General features: G+C 40.6%; 1 protein-coding gene across 15 annotated transcripts in view; it reads left to right on the top strand.

Annotated features, from left to right (window-relative positions):
• Positions 1-12,363, top strand: part of Crot (carnitine O-octanoyltransferase) — a 63,359-nt gene extending 50,996 nt beyond the window's left edge. For 10 of the 15 annotated variants that reach the window (XM_063237113.1, XM_063237121.1, XM_063237105.1 and 7 more), the window contains 8 exons: positions 1,044-1,064; positions 1,493-1,623; positions 4,581-4,704; positions 5,533-5,611; positions 5,695-5,788; positions 5,893-6,012; positions 9,350-9,379; positions 11,527-12,363. In XM_063237113.1, coding sequence (XP_063093183.1) covers positions 1,044-1,064; positions 1,493-1,623; positions 4,581-4,704; positions 5,533-5,611; positions 5,695-5,788; positions 5,893-6,012; positions 9,350-9,379; positions 11,527-11,647 — 720 coding nt within the window. In that variant the 3' untranslated portion in view covers positions 11,648-12,363. Of the gene's footprint in view, positions 1-1,043; positions 1,065-1,492; positions 1,624-4,580; positions 4,705-5,532; positions 5,616-5,694; positions 5,789-5,892; positions 6,013-9,349; positions 9,380-11,526 lie in introns of those variants that run through there. The other 5 variants (XM_063237149.1, XM_063237160.1, XM_063237171.1 and 2 more) reach the window with 5 other exon arrangements.
• Positions 12,364-23,019: the final 10,656 nt, after the last annotated feature.

Here is a 23,019-nt window from a genome sequence, read left to right as displayed (position 1 = left end):
TAGGGCCCATATGGAGGTCTAACACAGAAGCCTTGGTAACAAGTATTTCTCCTTGAGTAGATCAGGAAGGCTTTCTGTCATACTGTTAGGAGATATCTGGAAGCAGAGGTTTACCATTCAAGGCTTTCTTGATCATTGACAGTACCCCTGGTTACCATGAGATTTGGAAGAAGAGTTGGCTAAAGAGCTCCGCTGCTCTCAGTTTAGTGCCTCCCATCTAATATAACTAATTCCTGTGCTGCAGCCTGTGGACCAATAGGTTACAGCTAACTTTAATAAACTCTACACCAAGGAACTGTTCCTGAAGTGCTTCCAGATGGTCTCAGAACACAGGCTTAACTCTAAATGGAGTTCTGGGAGAAACATTACAGATCCTTTCCTGTGTGAGGTGGGGTGTGAAATGCTGGGCCAGTGTGTCTCTAAGGACACCGAGACCTGCCTCGAAGAAAGCGTGGCCTAAAATCATACAGATGGGAGACCTTGAAGGCTGTGTTGAGGAACCTGAGCCTTCTTTGGATTGTGTGGTTGATGACATTGTCACTGTAGTAGCGTCAACAGGCCTGCAGGTAAACAGCAGTGATGCTGAGGAACCGGCAGAGGAACACTTAGAGGAGTTGTCTACTGAGGAACTTCAGCAACTTTTGTCTGAGCAACAGAGTGAGAGCTGAGGAGCTTTCTGAAGAGGAGAGGGTGTTTTAGCAGCAGCAGAATTCTTTTGAAATAGGAAATCCTGAAAAAATTGGACAGTGCTACAGACATTTGTAGAGAAGACCTACCCAGACAGAAAAAGCCAATTGCTGCATTCACTTGCTGAATGACAATGTCATGTCATACTACAGAACAGTGTGAAAGGAATGACAGACAACCTTAGACCAGCTTTCAGTTCTGAAAAGGTTGAGACCTACTGAGTCAGAAGCAGGTCCTAGTGAGCTACAGATTTTCACAAGGAGAGACAGTATACCAGAGAGCCGGATTTCCTGATGGTGTTGTTGGAAATCCCTCCAAATTATTAACCCTTGCATTTCATCCCCCTTTCCTGCAAGCCAAAGATGTCAACTCAAATGGTGAGTACAGAATGAAATTGTTGTTTCTGGTAAACAAGGCACATTTTGTAAACTTCTTGGTGAATATGCTAGGAGAATTACTGGTGTTTCTGGTAAATTATGCACATTTTACAGCCTTTTTTTAAATCATGAGATTAAGGAGTGCTTTGGGCAGTTTGGGATGCATTGTGGATATTTCCATGATTTCTTATGGGAAAAATGGTCCCGAGTTATAACCAATTTGAGCAACAGCCAGCCCTCGCAAACAAATTGAGTTTGTAAGTCAAGGGTCCACTGTATAAAACTTTGGTGGGTCTGTGGAAAACATTTTAAAATCATGACTTCAAAACTTTAGTTACTTGTCTGATAATGGGTCTAATGCAGTGGTGGTCCACTTTGAGTCCCCTGTGGTGATTCTCACTGTCCCTGTCACCATCTGTGTCTTATAGGCGTCTGATCTGCAAATTGTAGCACCTGCCTTCACCTCTTTTGGCAAGAAGCTGACCAAGAAGCACTCACTGCACCCCGACACATTCATCCAGCTTGCACTGCAGCTGGCCTATTACAGACTCCATGGGCGGTGAGAGCTGTCCCTTTCTGGGTTTCGACTCTCGAGCCCCGGGATGTGCATTAGCCCCAGCAGCTGCAGCCTTGCGCCCCAGTGTTTTCTCCCTCTCCATTAGGCACCGGGCCCTGTTGTCTTCTGTGGACTGTGTGGCTCCCTTGCACCTCAGTTTTCTAATGAGCTTGTACAAACTAGATTGTGTAGATGACTGTAGATGACCCAGGATTTCCTCATTTTTGGAAAAAGAAAGACATTTTGTTGTGACTTTCTAGAATCCAAGAAAGAGTGGGAGCCCCTTGGTTTTGCTTTTATATCTAGCCTGCTATAAGTGATAAACATTTAGATTGTTTTCTCCTTTTGACTTTTGTGAACAATGCTACTATAAACAGTCACATACAGATACCTGTTTGAGACCTGTTTTCAATTCTTTTGAGAAGTGAAATTGCTGCATTGTATAATTTTTTATTTTTCTGTTTATTTTTTTGGTACTGGGAAGCAAACCCAGGACCTTGCACTTTCCAGGCAGGTGCTGTGTCTCTGAGCTATACCCTCGGCCCTGCATTGTATAATTTTATGTTTAACTTTTTGAGAATTGTTGCACTGCTTTCCATATAGCTGTGCCATTTTGTATTTCCACTAACTCTGTACATATGTTCCAATTGCTTGAAGTTATTGCCAACACTTACAGACAATGATCAAAACGTGTGGTGAATAAAGAAAATTTATTGCAGCAAAAGGCACTTTGCCATCAGTCCTCCTCAGAATACGTGCTCTCACTTTGAATGCACCTGTCCCCTTGTTCTTGCCACTTTCTGAAGCAGTTCTGGAATCCTCTTTTGTGTCTTTATAAGATGTGATAAAAAAAAGTACGGTAAATGTATTTGCCGAGTGCCGTCAGGTGAGCTTGTAAAGACATGATGCTGTGTCCTCATCTACTTGTTCACCAAATCTGGCACTATGTGACTTCTGGCTCTTCTTCAAAGTCAAAATGACCATGAAAGATAAACGTTTTGATCCGTTTCGGACATTGAGGCTCCCATGACAGTATAACTAAAGATACTCAGGCAAAGAGGACTCCAGAGCGGTCACCGAAAGCAGCAAAGATGATGATGTAAAATTGAAGGGAAGGGAAATAGTTCAAGGATTGATAGCACTGTGCCTTTTACTGTAATAAATGTTTTAAAAATTTAAATATTCACCAGATTTGTGGGTCTTCAATCCATTTGAGTTAATTTTTATATATGGCATCAGCAAAGGGTTTGTATTAGAACTCTCCAGAGATCAGAACCATGTATGCATATTGGGAGAGAGTTGGTTGAGGTTTGTGATGGGAATTGGTGCATATGAGTGTGGGAACGGAGAAGTCCCCTAATCTGCCTATGAGCTGAGGAAAACTGATAATCTAATTGGGCCTGAGTCCAGGTTCCTGAGAATCTGCTTCACTGGTGTGAGGCTGTAAGGAATCCTGTCTGGGAGGCCAGGAACAGGGATGTTTGCTCCCATGGCAGCCTCTGTTCCACCCAGGCCCCCCACAGGCTGGGAGAGTGCCTGTCTTCTGGAAGCACCTTGCAGGCGTGCCCTGTAGCTTCCCTCCCTAATCAAGCTGACACTGACACATGGAGCTGATCACTAGGGGCCCAGCTGTGCTGTAGGCTGCTGGCTTCTGCTTCCCTAACTCAACAGAATCAGCTGGCCAAAGGTGTGAGAAGGTTTTTGGATTTTTATGTCTCGTCGGTTGTGTCTCCCTTTGTATCAGACTCTCTTTATCACTGGAGCTGTGTAGTCATTTTGTTACCTGGAAGTGTGGTTATTCACCTTCGTGCTTCCCAAGGTTGTTCCGTTTGTTTGGGTCACATCAGATCCCTCCATAGCAGAAAACCAGGGGCAGCGATCGTGGGATCTGCACAGGCCTCTGTGCACGACCAGCAAAGTGACAGTACCAGGCTCTGCCAGGCTTTAGTCTTAAATGGAAGTCTTGGCTTCAGTCTGAGTTCAAGGTCTCAGTCTCTGAATAAAGCCATTTTTATTGGTTCACTGTATTTGTGATGACTTTAGTATTCTCTTCCTTTTTTTTAAATGGGAAGAATATATATTTTAATTATACTCCATGATATTTTAGAGCTAGCCATTAATAAACTTGAGTTAGTATAAAGTAGTTACTGTCAGTGTTAGTGTCAGTTATTGACAGTTAGTGTCAGTCATTAATAGACCCAAGAAAAGGAAACATCACTTCATACAAGGCTCAGGTACTCTTAAGAGACTATCTTAATTTCACACATGTTCTACAAAATGATAAGTACTTAGAAATTACAATGCAAGAAAAACATAAATACAGTTGTCCTTTATTTTTAAAGTATGTTATTCAGGAAAATCATGCTACATATCAGAACTCAAACAAATTGTGTTTCTTGATGCTACAATGCTCCACAATATACAGGATGCACTCTAAAATACCATGTCTGACAAGGGCCCAAAGAGAGACTGAAAAAAGGCTTTGAAAAGATGAGAAGAAAGAGGAAGATAATCAGTTAGTTTGTGCTGATTTCTGCTGAGATGTCCTCCTTAATTGAGAGCGCTGACAAAAACTCTGCAGAGGTGGGGCAGTCTCAGGGTTACCCAAAGGGCTTCCAACACGATACAGGCAGTTTTGAGGCGCTCTCTAGGGCTCTTCACTCTTCAACCCTTACCACGGACTCTTTGTCCTTTGTCCATGTTTTCTTTAGTTTCTTCATAATGTTGCACTAAGCATACTTTCTTTTGTGTCACCCAAAATCCAAGCCAAAATGTATTAAGCAAGACTACCAAGGTGGTCAATCCTGAAGACACAAATTCTGCTTAACACACTAATCACAAGGTTTAGGCATAACCATTCCCCTTCTGTACACATTCTTACCTCCCGTTATGTGTCGATATCAATTTTAATTAGGGAAAATTAGCGTTTTCTTTACGATATGCTCTTTGTATTTTCATAGCCCTGGCTGCTGCTATGAGACAGCAATGACGAGATACTTCTATCATGGCCGCACAGAGACAGTGCGCTCATGTACCATGGAGGCCGTCAGGTGGTGCCAGGCCATGCAAGACCCTTCTGCCAGTGTGAGTACCACAGAGGAGATGCTCCCAGACTAGTTTTGTTGTTCTCAAGGAATCCTGGGTCATTGAAATACTTCGAGGCTTTTTGTTTTATGAAGTTTCCAAAGCACGCACGTGTTCATTTGCCAGTGAAGTGTGTGTTTGGAAAGACTTAAGAAACAAGCCGTCGAGGGGAAAAAGCAGTGGTAACTCTGTGAGGTCATGGTCTGCTGCCTGCTGGGGTAACTGTTTTACAGTGTACATGTTGGCCTGAATATCAGGTTGTATACCTGGACATTGTGTCAGTAAAGCTGAAAAAGCAGCAGCAAAAGAAACATGCCTGAAAAAGAGACCTGTTTGTGTCACTTTCTGTGCGTGTCTTCATCCGTGGGTCCTCAGGCCCCACTCGTCTGCAAGTAGAGTGGCACTAGTGATGGCAGGATCTTGGAAGCTTTTCTTCATGAGGCCAAATGTTTCTGAAATCGTAGATTCTGGTTCTCTGTGAAATCAGTGGGACCAAAACAGGCATATATGTTTTGTTTTGCGATTTCTGTTTTTAAAGTATTTAGACAATAGTGTATTTCCTTCTTACCATTGTTTTGGATTTTGCTGTCATTTTAGTTTTTCCAGAAAAAAAAAAATCAGAAAGCAGGCATATCAGGAAGGAAAGGCTGTAGAGCTGAGTAAAGGCATGGCAGCGTGTGCTACAGAAATCTTTCTCTACCAGATTTCCCAAATCCTAGTTATAATGAGCTTAGGCTTTTGTGGTTTAGTTAGGTTTTTTTGCAGTTTGTTGTTGGAATTTGGTTTTTGATGTGTATTGAAATTTGATCATCTTGATTTTTAATACAGCTTTTTGAGCAGCAGCAAAAGATGCTACAAGCTTTTGCAAAGCATAATAAAATGATGAAAGAATGTTCTGCAGGGAAAGGTATGTATGCTGGAATTATTCTGACTTTTAAAAAAGTCATGTTGAGAACTTTTTCTGACTTTGGATGTGGGGTTTTATTGCAGGGTTTGACCGTCACCTTTTAGGTCTTTCACTCATAGCGAAGGAGGAAGGTCTCCCTGTCCCGGAGCTCTTCACAGACCCACTTTTCTCCAGAAGGTAACACAGTATAGGGGTTCACATTTGTGCCAGTGCTGAAGTTGCTTCAGGAACAGTTTAAGCATCTGTAGGCCTGAAATGCCACTTTTCTTTATGCCATGCAGTGGAGGAGGTGGGAATTTTGTCCTCTCAACAAGTCTGGTTGGCTACTTACGAATCCAGGGAGTGGTGGTTCCCATGGTGCACAATGGATACGGCTTTTTCTACCACATCAGAGATGACAGGTGAGGCTGCTCTGTGGTGCTTACTGTATGGGCTCAGAAAGGTACCACGTTTGTCACCTGAATGTTTTTCTACACCAGGATTGTAGTTATGATATGTATTATATTTCTCTTTCTTGCTTTTGAGACACTTATGAAATCAGTTCTTTAGAGGTCTTAATGCAAAAGACCTTTTCAAGTTGTTCCAGTGATCATATGTTCAGCCTCAAAATCAGTACATTCTTCAACATATGAGTTGTGATAAAAAACTACAGTGAATGTTTCAATTTTTAAAAATTATATTACTATAAAGGATATACTGCTATGAATCTCTCCACAAAATCTCCGTCTCACTTAACACACACTTAGCCTATCATTCCTGCCATTTTCTGAAATACTTCTGAAGTCTCCTTTCTCGAGTGTTTAGTTGTGCTGTCATAGCTGACATTTACCTTTTATGGTCGTTTTGACTTTAGGGAAGACCTAGAAGTCGAATGTGCCAATCCAATGAGTGAGATGGAGGAAAACACCCCGTCATGTTATTACAAGACTGCTTTGCCATTGATGGCACTCAGTAGCAGTGTTTACCGCATTTTTGATGATGCCTCATAAAGACACTTAGGAGAGAGGACTTTCCAAAACTGCTACAGAAAGTGGCACCAATGATGGGATGAGTGTGATCAAAGCACGGAGAAGGATTTGAGAGGGATTCATGGCAATGTGTCTTTTGCAGTTTTGAATTTAAACGTTTGTTTATTTTGATTCTCCCTGGCATTTTATGGTTTTGTTCCGATAAGATTTGTAAACATCTTCCACCCCCTGTATCCATGGGCTCCACATAGCAGAGCATGATGCTGGAGGCACCTCAGATAGAGTGCGAGAAATTAGAATGAGAGCATGCATGACATATTTCACTTTTAAATATAGTGTTTTATACTTTTCCTGTTTAAAACATTTAATCATCAGTATCAGCGTTTCAGAATCAACGCTGATTCCCCTATCTGGTGTGAGTGGTGCACTTAGCTATGCCAGTGGATTGTGCCTTCCCATAGCTTTCAGTCTGTGCATATTAATATACAAAATTAAAACTCAAATAAAGGTTAGGCTATTTTTTCATAAATAGAGTCAAAAGTCTAAAATCATCATTGTAGAGTGGAAATGAACATTTTCACACTTTGCTGAAAAGTAGTGACCTCTGTGTTGTATAACAGACAGTTCCAGCCACACATGCCTACAAAAAAGTCCACCTCTAAAGATTCAGACAAACTTGTCGTCACCCATTGAGGAAATCCTCAGTGGGGATTTGGTATACTGGGTGTTGCTGTGGGTGCAGAGAATGATAGACAAGGTCTCCTCTCCTGCAGACTGTTTTGGACTGGGAGATAAAAGGCAGACACAAACAAACAGGTGTGGTGATCCTGAACAAGGAGGAAGGCTGTAGAGAAGTAAGCAGGTTGCCATGTGATAGAGCTCACTGGTAGGGTGGTGAGCAGGGCTGGCCCTATAGAGCCAGGGCAGGCTCTGAGGCATGAGGGCAAAGCTGCAGCACAGGAAAGAGTAACTAATCCCTCTGCTTGAAAAGGAGGCATCTCTGACTGCTGCTTCCTGTCATCTACCAGCTCTGAGCCAAGCCAGCATCCTCTCCCTTTTAGGCCATAGCAGCAGGTTCCGTCCCTCCACACTTCTGCACAGAAGCCCTAATGTGCCTTCCAAAAACAGAACTTAAGGGATGCTGGTCTTCTGAGAACCCTCAGGGGCTTTCTATTTCCCAGGAAAGTGAAATCTTCCTGGGAGGACCCCCCAGCTCACACTCTGGTCACTTTTCTGATCCCTGCAACTCGACTTTTCCCTCTGCTCCAGCCTCACAGTGTCTTGGGCAGCAAGCTCCTCTTGGCATTGCACTGAGGAATCTTCTGCCTTTCTGGAGACACATGCAGGGACCACAGTCTAACTTCATGCAGGTGTCTGTTCAAACATTACTTGTCGAAAGGCTCTCTGTCACCTTTTGGAACAGCATTTCTCTTCTCTCCCCGTGCCTTTCTTTACAGCACTGATAACTGTCCTGTGTGAGCATATGCATGTGTGCACATGTATGCACACATATGTAGTGCATTATCTGTTTTCCTTCCCTTGGATATAAATAAACCACATAGGAACTGGGTCTGTTATATCCCCAGTTACGTAAGACCGCCTTGTACATATGTCGTACCCAGTAAATATGTCAGAATATCTATGTTAACAGAAGTTCTGTGCAGGTTCTGGGATAGGTTAGGCATTGGTACACATGAGGCAGAAAGGCAGGAGAGCTGTCATTGGCAGTCAAGGGGAGAATGACAGAGGAGTTTGGAGAGAGGACCATATTGTCAGCTCTGAATGCACATCAGAGTCATCTAGAGAGCTTAAAAGAAAAAACAAAAACCTCCTGGAGACACTGTTTTTGTTGGTGTGGTAAATTTTAAGTAGACCCTTGTGGAATAGTAAGGACTTTTGGATTTTCTACTGGGAATACTGGGAAGCATTTTACATGTGTTAAGCCCATCAATAACTTGTTTTACTTACATGTAAGAGGATTTGGGGCTGCTCCCTGAGTGCACATTGAGTGGACAGTAATGTGGTAAAACTAGATAAGGAAACGTCTTTGTCCATTTGCTGTTGACAGACGGAAGTTGGTAATTGATAAGGAAGAAGTTGATTTTGCCTTCAGATCAGGCAGCCCATTTGGTGGCGACTTGTGGGCACAGAGGAAGACACAACATGGGCAGCTTCCAGTGTCACACTGCCTGGCTTTGTAACCTGTGGTCCTTCCTGGCGATCTTGTCTCTTCTTAAAGGTCCTACCCGTCTTGGGCACATGGGGCCATTCATTCTGCCCTGAGCTTTGGAGGGCAGGTTGCCTCCAGCCATGGCAGGAAGGACAGGGATGAAGTCTCTGGCAAAGCTGCTGATAGTGATGTGCAGAAGTAGAAGGCATGGACAGTTTGTGGAATTAGAGCCAGGTGGGCTTCCCAAGGGGTTGCCAGTTCTGGTGGTGCATTTCCTGGGGGTGAAGAAGACCAGGGGAACTGGTTTGAGGTTGTAAAGAGGAACCAAGACCTGTGCAATGTACGCTGGTTTGGTGAGGCGCTCACTGTCCCCTTTGGAAAGGTTGTTTCTGTAGGAGGCTAGGTGCCTGAGTTTGTGAATCCTAGATTCAGAGGTGCATGTCTGTGTGACATTGCTGCAGATATAGCCACAATAGTTTTCAAGCAGAACACCTAGAAATTGTTGGAGGGTCTTTTTCCCCTTCTGTTCGTAAGCTTGAAAATTATGTGATTAAAAGAAAATTTCTTTTTTTTTGTCTTTTTCCTTTTTATCGGTACCAGGGAACGAACCCACGACTGCCTGCTTCCAAGGCAAGTACTTATGCCACTGAGCTATATCCCCAGCCCCAAAAGAAAATTTCTTAAGTAGCATTTAAATGTAATCAGTGGACCGTCAAGTTACAAACAGCTTGGGTTATGACTGGAATTTAAGTTTTAACTTACAGCTAATGTCTTGAGTGGTGACCCAAATGCTGGTTGCTTGTGCTTCTATAGATGGTCTCAGATACAGATTTAACCCCTAACGAGGTCTGGAAGCATCATTACAATATCCTTTCTTGTGTGGGTTGAGAAGTCCTGGGCCAGTGCCTTGCTAAGGACCCTGAGGTCTGCTTGTCTACAGGAGAGCAACTTTGAGGCTTTGTAGAGGAGTCTGAGCCTCGGCTGACAGCCTGACTTACAATCAGCCCTTGGAATGAACTGAGTTCATAACTCAAGGGCCGGAGATATATCTCAGTGGCACATGCATCTGCCTGACAAGCTCAAGGTCCTGAGATTAATTCCTGGTACCAAAACAAACAAAAACCTCAAGGATCCACATTGTCATTTTAAAAATTTGTAAAGTATAAAAAAGTACAGGAAAAGTTATATGCTTGTCCACGCAGGTGCAAGATTATTATTGTATGATGCTTCTAGTAGATAATGTATATCGATTGTATATGTATGATTTTAAATCCTCATTTTGTTGATTTCCTTTTTACTATTCAACCAGTTCTCAATGCTGTTAACTATGCTTTGACATATTTTCAGAGTTAATTTCCAGTCTTCCCTGTGGAGGATTTATGGCACTGAGTAGGGAGTAATTTCCAGTCTTTAGTAATTTACCTAACTGCGTCCATCTTGCTTCCCCATGTTGCACATCATCTTTCACGTTATAAATGCATCTGCTTTCGTTTCATCACACTATTACCACTTGTAGGTTTTATAAAATGTTTTTATTAATGTGATATGCAAAGATAACTCCTTTATTCAAGAAATGAAGTATTTTTCATTGTTTATTGACATTGTTTTTTTCTGCGAATAGTCTGTGAAAATAGGAAAAACAATTTATGTAATTTAGAAAGATAACTACATTTTTAAAAATTTAATGCTTAAACAGAAATTGTTAATCTGTGCAAAGAAACATTTAGATGCTACCTAAATATTTGCAAATCCCATAAACAGTACAGCTGGAAAATTGATAACTGTTCACTAGATAGAAGCCAGGCAGGACTCCTGCAGGATTCTGTGTGTTCACGCACTTGCCACATGTGCACGGTAGCCTGGGCACCATCGTTCTGTACTCAACCAGAGCGGGCTTCCATTTGACTCTACTTAGTTCAAAGCCCATGCCGAGGATGTAATTTTGTGTCCTTTTCAGTCTTACTGGTGGCACTACCCTGTGTATTTTGCCTCTGAGCTGTATTCCTGTACTTCTTTAAAACTTTTGAGTGTCAGGCAAGGGGAAGGCTGGTTCCATAAAGGCTAGATGCCAAGTTTTCTTCTCTGAGGCACCAGAAGCAAGGCTTTTCTACTGTTCTTTTGTTTCTTGGTCACTGGCCAGATTTGGTATTTTTCCATAAAGGGATACAGGAGGAGATGGCAGAAGGTGTGGCTTGGTCCCCAGTGATACTTTTGCTTTGCTTCTTCCAGAAATAGCTTTTCTCGCTTCTTATCAGTGTCTAGTTTTTTGTTTTGTTTTGTTGTGTTTTTGGTGCCAGGAATCAAACTCATGACCTCACACTTGCCAGGTAGGTGCTGTGCTGTTGAGGTATATCCCCAACCTAATTTTTGTTTTTTATAAAATGTTGTTCAAATATTATACTGTTTTCTTTAAGACTAGTTCAGATTTTATTTCAATCAGTAACATTAACAGTAACATCGTTTCGTAGTACAGCCCACTCCAGTGACATTTTTTAGGAGGGATTTTGATTTTCTTCTTCCAGAGCACTCTTGGCCTCTAATCTTTTATTCCTTATTGTCCTCAGGCTACTGTCCAGGAAATGACAGTAATTCTATGACATTATCTATAAATACCCTCTTAGTCTTCTAGTGGTCTCTTGTTCCATGTGTCTAACATCAGCAAAATCTCAGATCTCACTTGTCACCAAGGTCTACAGCTGAGGTGGAGTGAAGTTCCTAGCTCTGCCTGCCGTCACAGTTGGGGCTCTGTGTAATCACTCATGACTTGTGCTTCACAGATTCATTGTGGCCTGCTCAGCCTGGAAGTCTTGTCTGGAGACTGATGCAAAAAAACTCGTTGAGCAGATTTTTGTTGCTTTCCATGACATGATGCAGCTGATGAACACTGCTCGTCTTTAGGGACTCGGCGCTCGGCAAAGGATCATGAAAGGAGGAACAGAATGTCGACCTAGAGGAAACTTAATAAATGTAGAAATCAGTAAAATCACACTTGCTAAATTTATTCTGCCATAGAAAGTAGAGTACTTTTAAACTTTCACTAATGCAACAGTGATGAGAATTAGGTGAATGTATAACTATGCAATGTTTAAGCCTTAACGATGCAAATCTATAATAATTCAAATTTTACTGTAGTTTTTAATATTGTTTACAGTCATAGATGTTATAAATATTGCTGTAGAGTTCATCTTTGAGCATGTTAACATTTTCTAATTGCTGAAGAGTACAAAATACTTGACTAGATGCTCATTTCCCAAATCCATGCCCTCCAGGCTCACCACAAGGGTCTGAGACAATGGATTGTTTCTGGGGAAAATACATTGCAATTTATTGTTGATCTAAAACAGTTTCTATTGTGAACACATGAAATTAGGTTATAGTACAGAGACTCACAATCTTAACTGCATTGTAATTAGTTTTGTGAATGTAAAAAAATGTTAAAAAAATTTAATAAAAAAAATTAAACATGGTTAGTGACTTTTAGTAGTTAAATGTTGAATCAGTCTCAAGATCTTACAGTTTGTTTTGCTATTTACCATTAAATATTGTGTCTGCTCTCAGAATTTCAATCATGTAGTTTCTTATTTTCTGTTTGAATAAATGACTTATTCCTCTGCTTTCTCGGTACTTTCTCATCCTGTCGTGTTGCTCTGCAGTACACCACTCCCAAGGCAAGGTCAGGCTAGGATGGAGCTCGCAGGCTGTGCTTGATCTGCACACCTGTGGCCCTGGGTTCCATGCCAGGCACTGCAAACAAAACAGCTGGCATCTGACAATTTGCCCTTCCTTATGGTTTTGTCCGTTGACTGTACTAAAAAATTCTGCTGCTTTCGTCTTAGTTTATTTATATACCAGTAATCCTCAGGTGCCAGGACTGAAGCTAGCAGGTCTCAGACGTCCTTGTCCACTGTCTGGGACTCAGTGGCCAGAATTCTCCCACTGTGATCTGTGTTCATGGAGTGTTCAAAGCTGGGCATGCAGACTTGGCCTTGGAGTGTTCTGAGAGATGCAGGTAGGAATCACAGTTTCTTAGCATCTGAGGTCACATGCAATCAAGTTATTTCTGCTATATTCTGTTGGGGATGTCTTAGTCCAAGGGGTGGAGGAAAAACTCATCACTTGAGATGAGCAAAGTTATTTTGTTAGGAGTGGGCAGAGGGTGTGATTTACTGGTGGCGATTTTCACAGTACTTAACACATTTTAATGCACAGATTGCAGTATATTTAATGTACTGATTGTATCCCCTTTGAACATTCTTACCTGCTCTGACTTTCAAAAGACTGGTTTATGGAAATTAGTAATCATTATCATAACTGATGGTTAAATTTGCTGCACTGGACGAGGCCCCTTACTGAGAAGTATTTGACTGGAACCTTTGTGAAAATACTCAGGAAGTATTTGACTGGATCCTTTGTGAAAATACTCAGGAAAATACACAGAAAATACTGTGGCCCATGATGCATCTCTCATACATGCTGTAAAGAATGGTAAGAGAAGGTAAAGTCTGAACTTTCTCCTCCCTGGTACAGTGTGTAGACTGTATAGCCTGGGCTATTGGATTACCTGATTGGTCTTACATAATGTGCGGGAGTTGAGTGGATGAGTGCTGCCTGGCAGAGAAGCCTTTTTTTTGTTGAGGCTTGACATTGCTAGATCACTCTCTAAAAATAGTCTGAGCCCAGACCTGATGAATTGGAATTTGCAGCCCACAGCCAGTGTGGGAATAATCACACATGAATAGGTTGACACTGTTTGACCCCTGTAGTAACATATACTGCCATCCTGTTGCTGAATCTGAAATTCAGTCCAAAAATTCTTTGGTAAATTGTGTTTTATTACCAATGGAAAAACTTGGTCTTGGTAGTTTACTGAGCTAAACCACCAGTTACAGCGATTAAAACTGATATTGCTGTGGAAAATTATGGAAAAATATTGTGGTGTGATTAACCCCCTAATGAATAGAGCACCCCTATAAAGATCCAGTTACCTTCCAAACACAATATCGTAAGGGGGACATTCTAAACCTAAACCATAACAGGCGGGAGAAAACCATTATTCCTGCTGATATCCTGCCTGGGGCATTTGTGGTCAGGGCAAGCAGAGCTCTAGCTGAGGGTCCGATGCTGCATAGTCACTGCCGGCCCAGCAGCAGTGAGGAACACGGTGGTCCCTGCTCCCCCACCATGGGCTCACACCGTTGATTAGACAGGCCTTCACCATTGCAGGTGCTGCTAGGCAAGTTCTGGAGGCAGAGCATCATAGCAGTCAGCACCAACTATGCATCTGACAGGGGCCATCATTTCCATTGTGAATGTGAACTCCCCATGCCACTGCTGTCTGTACCATATCTGCTAGGACTACCAGAGTCCTGATTGAGTGGCCTGCAGAGATGCTGGGTCTCTGGGTTTATCACCATTGGCATTGTGCCCAAAGTCGCTCATCACAGTGTCAGAAGCAGCAGAGACTACTATAACATGCCTTCTTGGAAGTAGAGCCAACACAGCTTTATCAGCCAACACCCTAAAACATCTTCAGGGGCAACTGCTTACTAAGGCCATTCCACAGAAGTGGTAGAGATAGCCAGATATGCAGATCTAAACACACAAATCTGAAAAAAAGAACACGTGTTAGTTTCCATTCCTATATCAAAACACCTTCAGGTTAAAAGAGGCAATTTTTATCTTGGTTCATGGTTTCAGAAGTTTCAGTCCCTGGTTAGCTACCTCTATTTCCTTTAGGCCTATGGCAAGGCAGAAACAGCATAATGAAGGGCTTGATGGAGGAAAGCTGCTCACCTCATGACAACCAGGAAGAAAGAAACGGAAAGACCCAGAGTGGCAGGTCCAAGAGAACAAATATAGTCCCCGAGATTACACCCCCACAATCCCCTCCTTTCAACTGGTTTCCATCACCTAACAAGCAGTTCCACAGTCAATGTAATGCTAGCAACAGCCTAAAGAATTGATGTGGATGAAAAGTTTGGTAAACCATTTAAAATTGTTATAAAAAGGTTCACTGAAGAGAACACATAAATAAGTCAATGAAATTAGGAAAATGTGTGAACAAGAAACTCAGCAAAGAGTTATTTTGAAAAAGAACCAAAAAGATATCTTGGAAATGAGCTCACAAAACAGTTAAAAACTTCAATAACAAACAGGTCAAGCAGAAGAAAATGTCTGACCTTGAAAAACAGGTCTTTTAAAATATCCTAGTCATAATTTTTTTAAAAATCAAACACCAGAAAGTATACCACAAAGCAAATGGACTTAACGGATACATATACAATGTTCCATCCAGCAGATTTTTTTAGCACACTGAGTTTACTCTAGAGCACGCTAGGTATACAGTGGTATCTCAGTTCACAGACACTCCTTCCATGATTCTGGAAAAGATGGCCACATTCATGTCCATGTGGGAAAGATGGCCATGGCTGTGTTTGTCGCCCAATGCAGAGTTTGCAAACAAACAAAAAACTTTGCCAAATGCTTCTGTTTGCAAAACAAACTTCATAAGCAAAAGCATTTATGAACCAAAATACCACTGAATTAGGTCACTTAACAAATTAAAAAAATTTAAAATCCTGTAGTTTTTCTGATCACAAATAAAACAGGACATTAACAACAAAGAATTTTCAAAATTATATAAATACATAGAGACTGGGTACACTTGTGAACAGACAATAGGCATTGAGTAAGTCTGAGGGAAATTTAAAAATTTGTTGAAACAAATGAAAATGGAAATACAACAAATCACAACTTGTGGGCCATAGAAAAAGCAGCACTAAGAGGAAGGTTTAAAACAGTAAATGTCAACATCAATAAAATAGTTTTCAAATAAACATGATTTAAGTCAAGGACATAGAAAAGTAAAAACAAACCAAATGAAATTAGCAAATTAGGAAACAAGCGCCAAAACAAATGAAGTAGGAAACCAAACAAAACAAGACGAAAACTAATAGTAAAGGTCAATGAGGCAGAGTTGGTTCTTAAAAAACTATCTACCAATATTTAATGAAACTAATCAAAATATCAGGGAAAATACTCAAAGAGTGAGAAAAGACATTACAACTAATAACATAAAAATATAAAAGATCATTAAAGATTTTTTTTTTTTTGTACCAGGAATGAAACTCATGAGGCTTACCAGGCAGGTGCTGTGCTGCTGAGCTATATCCCCGGCCATTATTAGAGACTATTGTGAAGGAAACTTATGCTAACCAACTAGAAAATCTAAAAGAAAGAGACAGCTTACTTGAGTCAAATGACCACTAACAGTAAGCAAGAAGGCATAAATTTCCTGACCTGATCAATATTGAATAATGAGATTAAAACACTAATAAAAATGTCTTCCAACAAAGCAAAGCCTGGGACAAGATGTGTTTGCTGCTGAGTTTTACCAAACTTTTAAATCATCAAAGATCATGCCCATGATCAAGCTGATTCCATCCTACGGATACAAGGAGGATTCAACATATGCTTTTTGAGAAATAATACAGGGGGAATTTTAAAAAATTGGAGAAAAGGCAGGTAGCATGTCATAGCCTCTCCAGGAATTGGAATCCGGGCACCTGGAAATCAGTGACTTCGTAAAAAGAAAAAAGAGCTCTGGAAATCAAGAAAGAGTTGACAAGGAAGCTACAGCTCACAGAGAAATGGGGTAAGATGAGGACAGACTAGAACAGAGCAGTCTGGAATATTCACCCAGCTCCCAGGAGAACCATGTCTCTGCTGACACAGTTGAGCACAGAGTCAGCAGCCCCAGGATGAAACAGCAGACTGGCAGCTCTAGCTCCAAGAAAAGTCCACAGTTATTGTAATCTGCAAATGCAGTGTGGAGTGCTACTTTGAAAGTGACTCCTTTCACATGACAAGCTAGATTTAGAGAAGAAATTTGCTGTAGTGCCTGCTGCATTGGGCATGATATCAGGAGTCATTTTGTGAAAGATTTAAGACTTCACTACTCCAGGAACCAGAATTCACAGCAAGTACACTTGAAGATTTCTGGGGTCACCGTTCCATAGCAACTGGGTGGGAGACAGCCTTGAAGAGGGGACAGGCACCCCTGAGAAGCTTATGCAGGGAGCTCAGGCTGGGAAGGACACAGTGGTCTCACCTTTATGGTGAGAAGCCAGTCCTAATATGTGCCACTGAGCTATATCCCCAGCTCTTCTAACATTTTGACTATTTGGTTTTTGAGTTTTTGCTTATAAAATACTTTAGTGTCCATGAGGTCAGCTTTCAAAGGGCTAACAGTGAGGGTAACAGTGCTGGCCTTAATTTCAGTGAACTGCTTGATCCCAGCTCCCTTGCTGCCTGAGTCCAGCATAGAACTTGGAGGTTGTTTGCTTTTTCTATTTGCCAATGTGATCAGAAACTTGCCTCTGCTTGGATGTGAACCATGTCCTGGGATGCACCAGAGAGTCCTGGGGAGCAAGGTGGGGGCCTCACAAGCCTGCAGGCCATAAAGCAAGATGGGGATCGCAGTGGCTTAGGGCCCACAGAGGGGTACGAACCATAGGAGCAGCTGGAGTGAATACAGACCTGAGACAGAAACCACACCCTTTACTCTTTACAACAGGAAAGGCAAGCCAAACCCAGCGCATGGGCACACAAACAGACACCGAGTGGGTGTGGAAACAAACTATGCCTTTGTTGTGACTCAGATGCCTCCGCCATACTTGCTGGGTTCTGATACTGCAGACCCTGGAAGGAAACCATTCACTCAGACACACAGAGGATTTGTTTCTTTTACTTTGATTTTTGCCTTTTTGTCTTCCTTCCTTCCTTCCTTCCTTCCTTCCTTCCTTCCTTCCTTCCTTCCTTCTTTCTTTTGTTCTGCTCTTCTATTCTTTTTCTTACATTTATTTTATTGCTTTACCCTGATCAATAACTCTTTTACGTTTCAGTTGGATTCTTTGTCTGACTTTTCTCTCCTCCTTCACATTTTTTTTCAAATTTAGCTATTTTCATTTTTCCTTGTTTACATATCCTCCATTTTTATTACAATTAAGTTTTATTAATTTTTAAATACTTAGTTGATTAAATTCTACTATTGCTGAATTTTTTTCTATTGCCCATAGTAGAACAGTTGTTGTATTTAATAGATACTGTATATCAATATTTGGTTTGTCTTTGTGTCATCACAACTCTTTTCTATTGATAATGGTTCTATACTCAGAGCTTTGGTTCTTATGGTATTTAATACCATAAGGAGAGTCTCTGACTCTATTATTGCGGATTTCTGCTCCATTTCCAGTGGTAGCATAGTTATTTCTGTTAGCTGGCTTTTACTATATGCTAATATCTGGGCTGCTTTGTGTCTCAGCAGCACTGCTGTTCATTTGCTCTTTTCTGTGTCGGACTAGGGATCAAGTGCCCAAAAACAAATTGGACTCCAATAAGACCCTCAAACATGCCGAGTGTAGGCTGAAGAGGGATACAAACACAAAAACTACTAAATACAAGAACATGTCACAGGGAGACAAATGCTAACTAAAGAGATCTACACAGCAGGAAAAGAATTTTTCTACCCTGTGTGCAGCACAGAAACAACAGAGATACAACAAAGCATGGCAACAAAATGCCTTTAAAATCTGTTAGCCCTTTAAAAGCTGACCTCATGGACACTAAAGTATTTTATAAGCAAAAACTCAAAAACCAAACGGTCAAAATGTTAGAAGAGCTGGGGATATAGCTCAGTGGCACAGCACCTGCCTGGTAAGTATTAGGTTGTGAGTCTGATTCCTGGTACAAAAAAAAAAAAAAAAAAAAAAAAGTTTGAAAGAGTGTCCAAAGTAGAAATTTAAGTAACTTCATAAGGTGTTTGGTGAGCTTCAAGAAGATTTTATTAAAAAGATAAAGGATTTTATTAATGAAATGTTTGACAAAATTAAAGAAGAAACACTAAATTAATTGAGCTAAATATCAAAGAGTTGATTCTTTGAAAGAATAAATAAAATCGATAAGCCCCTAGCCAACATTATATAAAAAAGAGAAGAAAAAGCTCAAATTCATGCAATAGGGAGTGAAAAGGGCAAAATCACTACAGACTGTAGAAATACAGGAGATATGAATGACCAGTTGGTAGAGAATTAGAAATTATAAAAAAGCAAGCAGAAATACAAGCTATGAAAAATTAAACAATACATGGCTAGCAGTTTTGACCAATCTGAGGACAAGCTGTCAGAAATTGAGGATAGGGGGATGTAGTAGACCATAAATGTAATGATACCCTAAAGACAGACACTGTGAAAACTGGATCCAATACCTGCTAGATGAGTCAAAAAGAAACCAACATAGGAATAAAGGTGATATTAGAAGATCACTCAAAAATGCTAGTGAGTTTTTAGGAGAAAGAAATTCTTCTACATGGATGTTGGGAATATAAACTAGTACAACCAGTATGGGAATAAGTATGAAGATTCTTCAAAAAATTAAAAATAGAAATTCCAGTTGACCCAGTTATGCCTTTTCTGGGTGTCTTCCCCAAACAGTTAAAAGGAAAAAATTAAATTATACAACCATACCTATGTTTATACAACCACAACTCATGGAAATATCCTGTATGTTCATTCATCAATATATGAACAACAGATTAAGAATGTGGTGTACAGACACAGTGAGAAACTGCTCGGCTGTGAAGTAGGATAAATGTAAATTATTTGTAGGAAAATGGATGTACTTTGAGACCATAATGCTAAATCAGATGCTCAAGCTTAAATATTATATGGTTTTTCTTATATGGAAAATCCTTAAGTATGAGGAGCAAAATAAAAGATAGATGATAGGAAACAGGTGGATCTTGTGCACATGGGAGCAGGATGTGGGGGGTGGGGTGGGGAGCTGGGGAAGAGGATGTAAAAAGACTAAAATGAGCTATGTACCAGCTCCCGATGATGAATGTATTGATTATGTATTGCAAACGTACTAATACATCAAAACATAATACATTGAAAACTGAAGGTTATAACTTATCTGATCATTCAATAGATGCAGAAAATGTATTTGATAAAATTCAACATCCCTTCATGCTAACATTCCCGATCAAATTATATATATAAGAGTCATACTTCAAGGTAATAAAAACTGTATACGACAAACACACAGCCACCATCATACTGAATGGGGAAGAATTGAAAGCAAATAGGAAAAAGGTTTCTACTCTTGGTCAGTACAGTGTTAGAAGTGTTAATCAGAGCAGTTAAACAAAAAATAAAATACATACATACAAAGAGGAAAGGAGGAAGTCAAATTATGTTGGCAGTTGGTATGATTCGATACATAGAAAAGCTTGAAGTCTCCACTAAAATACTATCAGAACTGATTTAAAAAGTTATCAAAGTAGCATGTGTTAGGTACTTACTTATTCCTAAAACACAATACTCAACACCCATAACTTAAAGAAGGAAAGGTTTATTTTGGCTCGCAGTTTATAGACGTTTCAGTCCACAGTTAGCTGGTTCCAAGACAGGATGGCAAGGCAGAGGGGCCTGGCAGAAGAGAAGCAGCTCGTGGTATGGCAGACAGGAAGCAGAGAGAGATCACGGAAGGAAGAGAGGAGGGCTATAGACCCTTTAAGGTCACACTCCCAGAGACGGTCTCCTCCAACCAGGTGTACTCTGCCATCACATTTGGCTATCAATTCATCAGTGAACGAATTATGATAAGTATCTATGATCCAATCACCTCTAAAAAGCCTCATAAATGAGAAAGAGGCTTTGGGGAGATGCCAGACATAAACCATAACATAGGATACAAAATCCGCATACAAAAAAATCAGTAGCTTTTTAAAAAAAAATACATACACTAATTTTAAGACTAAAGCCTGAACTAAAACAGCATATTGCCAGAAAACCATACACATCTACAGCCAACTTATTCTGGACAAAGTTGACAGAAATAGAGTGGATAAAGAACAATCTCTTCAATAACCGTGCTGGGAAAACAGGACATCCACAGGTAGAGATGGGAACTGGATCCTGTCTCTCACTTCGTACACAAATCAGTGTCTCAAAGCCTAGAGAGAGGACCTGGAACTCTGAATTCTTAAAGAACTAGGAGAAAACATAAGAAAATACTTCTAGACTTGAAATTGGCAGTGATTTCCTGACAAGACCCCAAAGACACAGGAAAGAAAAGCAAAAATCGACAAGATTACAACAATCTAAAAAGATGCACAGCATGAGAACTGACAGAGTGAAGACACAATCTACAGTGTGGAAGAAAACATTTGCCAGCTGTTCATCTAATCAATTAAAATTCAAACTGTGTAACAAATTCAAAAATCTTAATTAAAAATCAATCCTATTAAAATGGGCAAATGAGTTGAATATACACTTCTCAAAATACAAATTGTCAAAATATTTTGAGAAAATGCTCAGCATCATTAGCTATCAGGAAAATGCAAATCAAAACAATGACAAAAAACCATATCCTTCCAGTTAGAATGGCTAGTATAAAAAAAAGAACAACTAAAAAAATGAAAAGTAATAAACAAAACAAAACAAAAAAACCCCAAATAACAAATGTTATCACAGATGTGTGGAAAAAAACCCTCTTATTTCTGGTTGATAGAAATGTAAATTAGTGTAGCCACTATGGAAACCAACATGGAGATGCCACAGGTAATATACCTTGTGATTCAGCTGGCTGACTTCTGGGCACATAGCCACAGAAAATGAAAATGGCCTACCAAAGTGATACCCGCACACCATATTTGTTAGGGAAGTTCTCACAATAGCTAAGGTACAGCATCTTAGGTGCCCATAACAGATAAGTGGATGAAGAAAAGGTGGTGTCTATAGACAATGGTGTATTAGTCAGCCATAACTAAGAGCGAAGTCCTTTCCCTTGCAGTAAACTGGTTGGAGCTGGGGGACCTTATGTAAGTGCAATGAGTAGACGCTGACAAGAGTTTGTTTTCTTTCACAGTTGGAAACTGGAAAAAGTTGACTTTAAAGTAGAATAGGGACTAGTAGAGTTTGGGAAGTGTGTTTGTGAGGGGGACATTAGATTTGGTCCCTGCTCTGTACTACCACACTGAGCCTCATTAATATGTGAAATTAACATAATTGAAAATGATGTAGAATCTTCTACTCCACAACATATTAGTTAGAAATTTAAAAGGAAAAGATTAGGCTATTGAACAATTAATTTTTCCTTTGTATTTGTTAAACTTGTTCCCAGATAATCCTAGGATTTATATCCCTGTTCAGGACAATCACTGTTTTCCCTGGTTCTGAGGTGTCCATTGTTCCTCACCTGTGTGCACTTGAAATCCCTCTTCCCTCTCACTCTCATGGTAACTCAGCGTGAACTGCTACTTTTATTCTTCTTCAAGACAGACCTCTAAGTCTCAAGAAGTTTTGGTTGCTGCATTTCAAACACCAACTGAATGTTGTAAACTGATGTGGAATAAGAGAAGCCTGTATTTTAGGATTTAAACTAGAGACTTCTTTTATAGAGAGCCCCTTCCTGGATCTTGTCACAGTCTGGGAAGTTTATATTTGTAGTTCCAGGAAAAGTTATTGGGATTTCAGCAAGTTAACTACAATCCACCACTTTCAGTGCAACCCAAATGAGAATAAAGACACTAGACATGTATATAGTTATGGGCAATCAAGGGGTCCTAAGTTCAGTCAGGATGAAGGTTCACTGGAACAAAGGCCACAAACCAGAGCCCAATCGGGGTTTTATTAATTTTCCATGAGGAGAGTGGCTTGAGGAGGAGAGACAATGAGAGTGGCAGGAAATATGTGAGCTGGGCTGGGTAGGAGGCCTGAGGTCACCTCTCTGATATAAGAGGGAAAGAAGTGCAGAGAGAGTAATCTGCGTAACACAACTGAGGTAGCATCTAATATTTGGGTTTGGTGCTTCAACTCTGATGTGTAATCTTTTCTGCCCTGGGAAGTCATAGCCTCTTGTCTTGATGCTAGGCCCCGATCAACAGCGTGAAGCTTGCTCTCCATCCTGCCCAGCTCACATGTTTTTTGAGGGAGTCACGGGTGGGTAACACTATTACCTTGCTTCAAAGACTACACATTGGATCGATTTACATTGCTTAAAGCCAATTGAAGGGATAAGGAAATAGCCCAGACTGCTCTGTACATATCAGTACTTGGAGATAGGGCCAGGTTTACCCAAAATGGAGATAGTTGCTCTTCTTTCAAGGCAGTTGTCCAGGAGGTTCCCCCATATTCTTTTACAAGCAGAAAGTTATAGAGTGATTTGAATTTATTTTTGTTGAAATACACTGCAACAAGAGATCATGAGTT

The sequence above is a fragment of the Cavia porcellus genome, unplaced genomic scaffold (assembly GCF_034190915.1).
Source record: "Cavia porcellus strain 051 isolate PalLab524CR breed Dunkin Hartley unplaced genomic scaffold, mCavPor4.1 scaffold_2, whole genome shotgun sequence".
Classification (NCBI taxonomy): Eukaryota; Metazoa; Chordata; class Mammalia; order Rodentia; family Caviidae; genus Cavia; species Cavia porcellus.
Note: the sequence above shows the minus strand (reverse complement) of the source record. Positions and strands in the feature narration are given on the sequence as shown.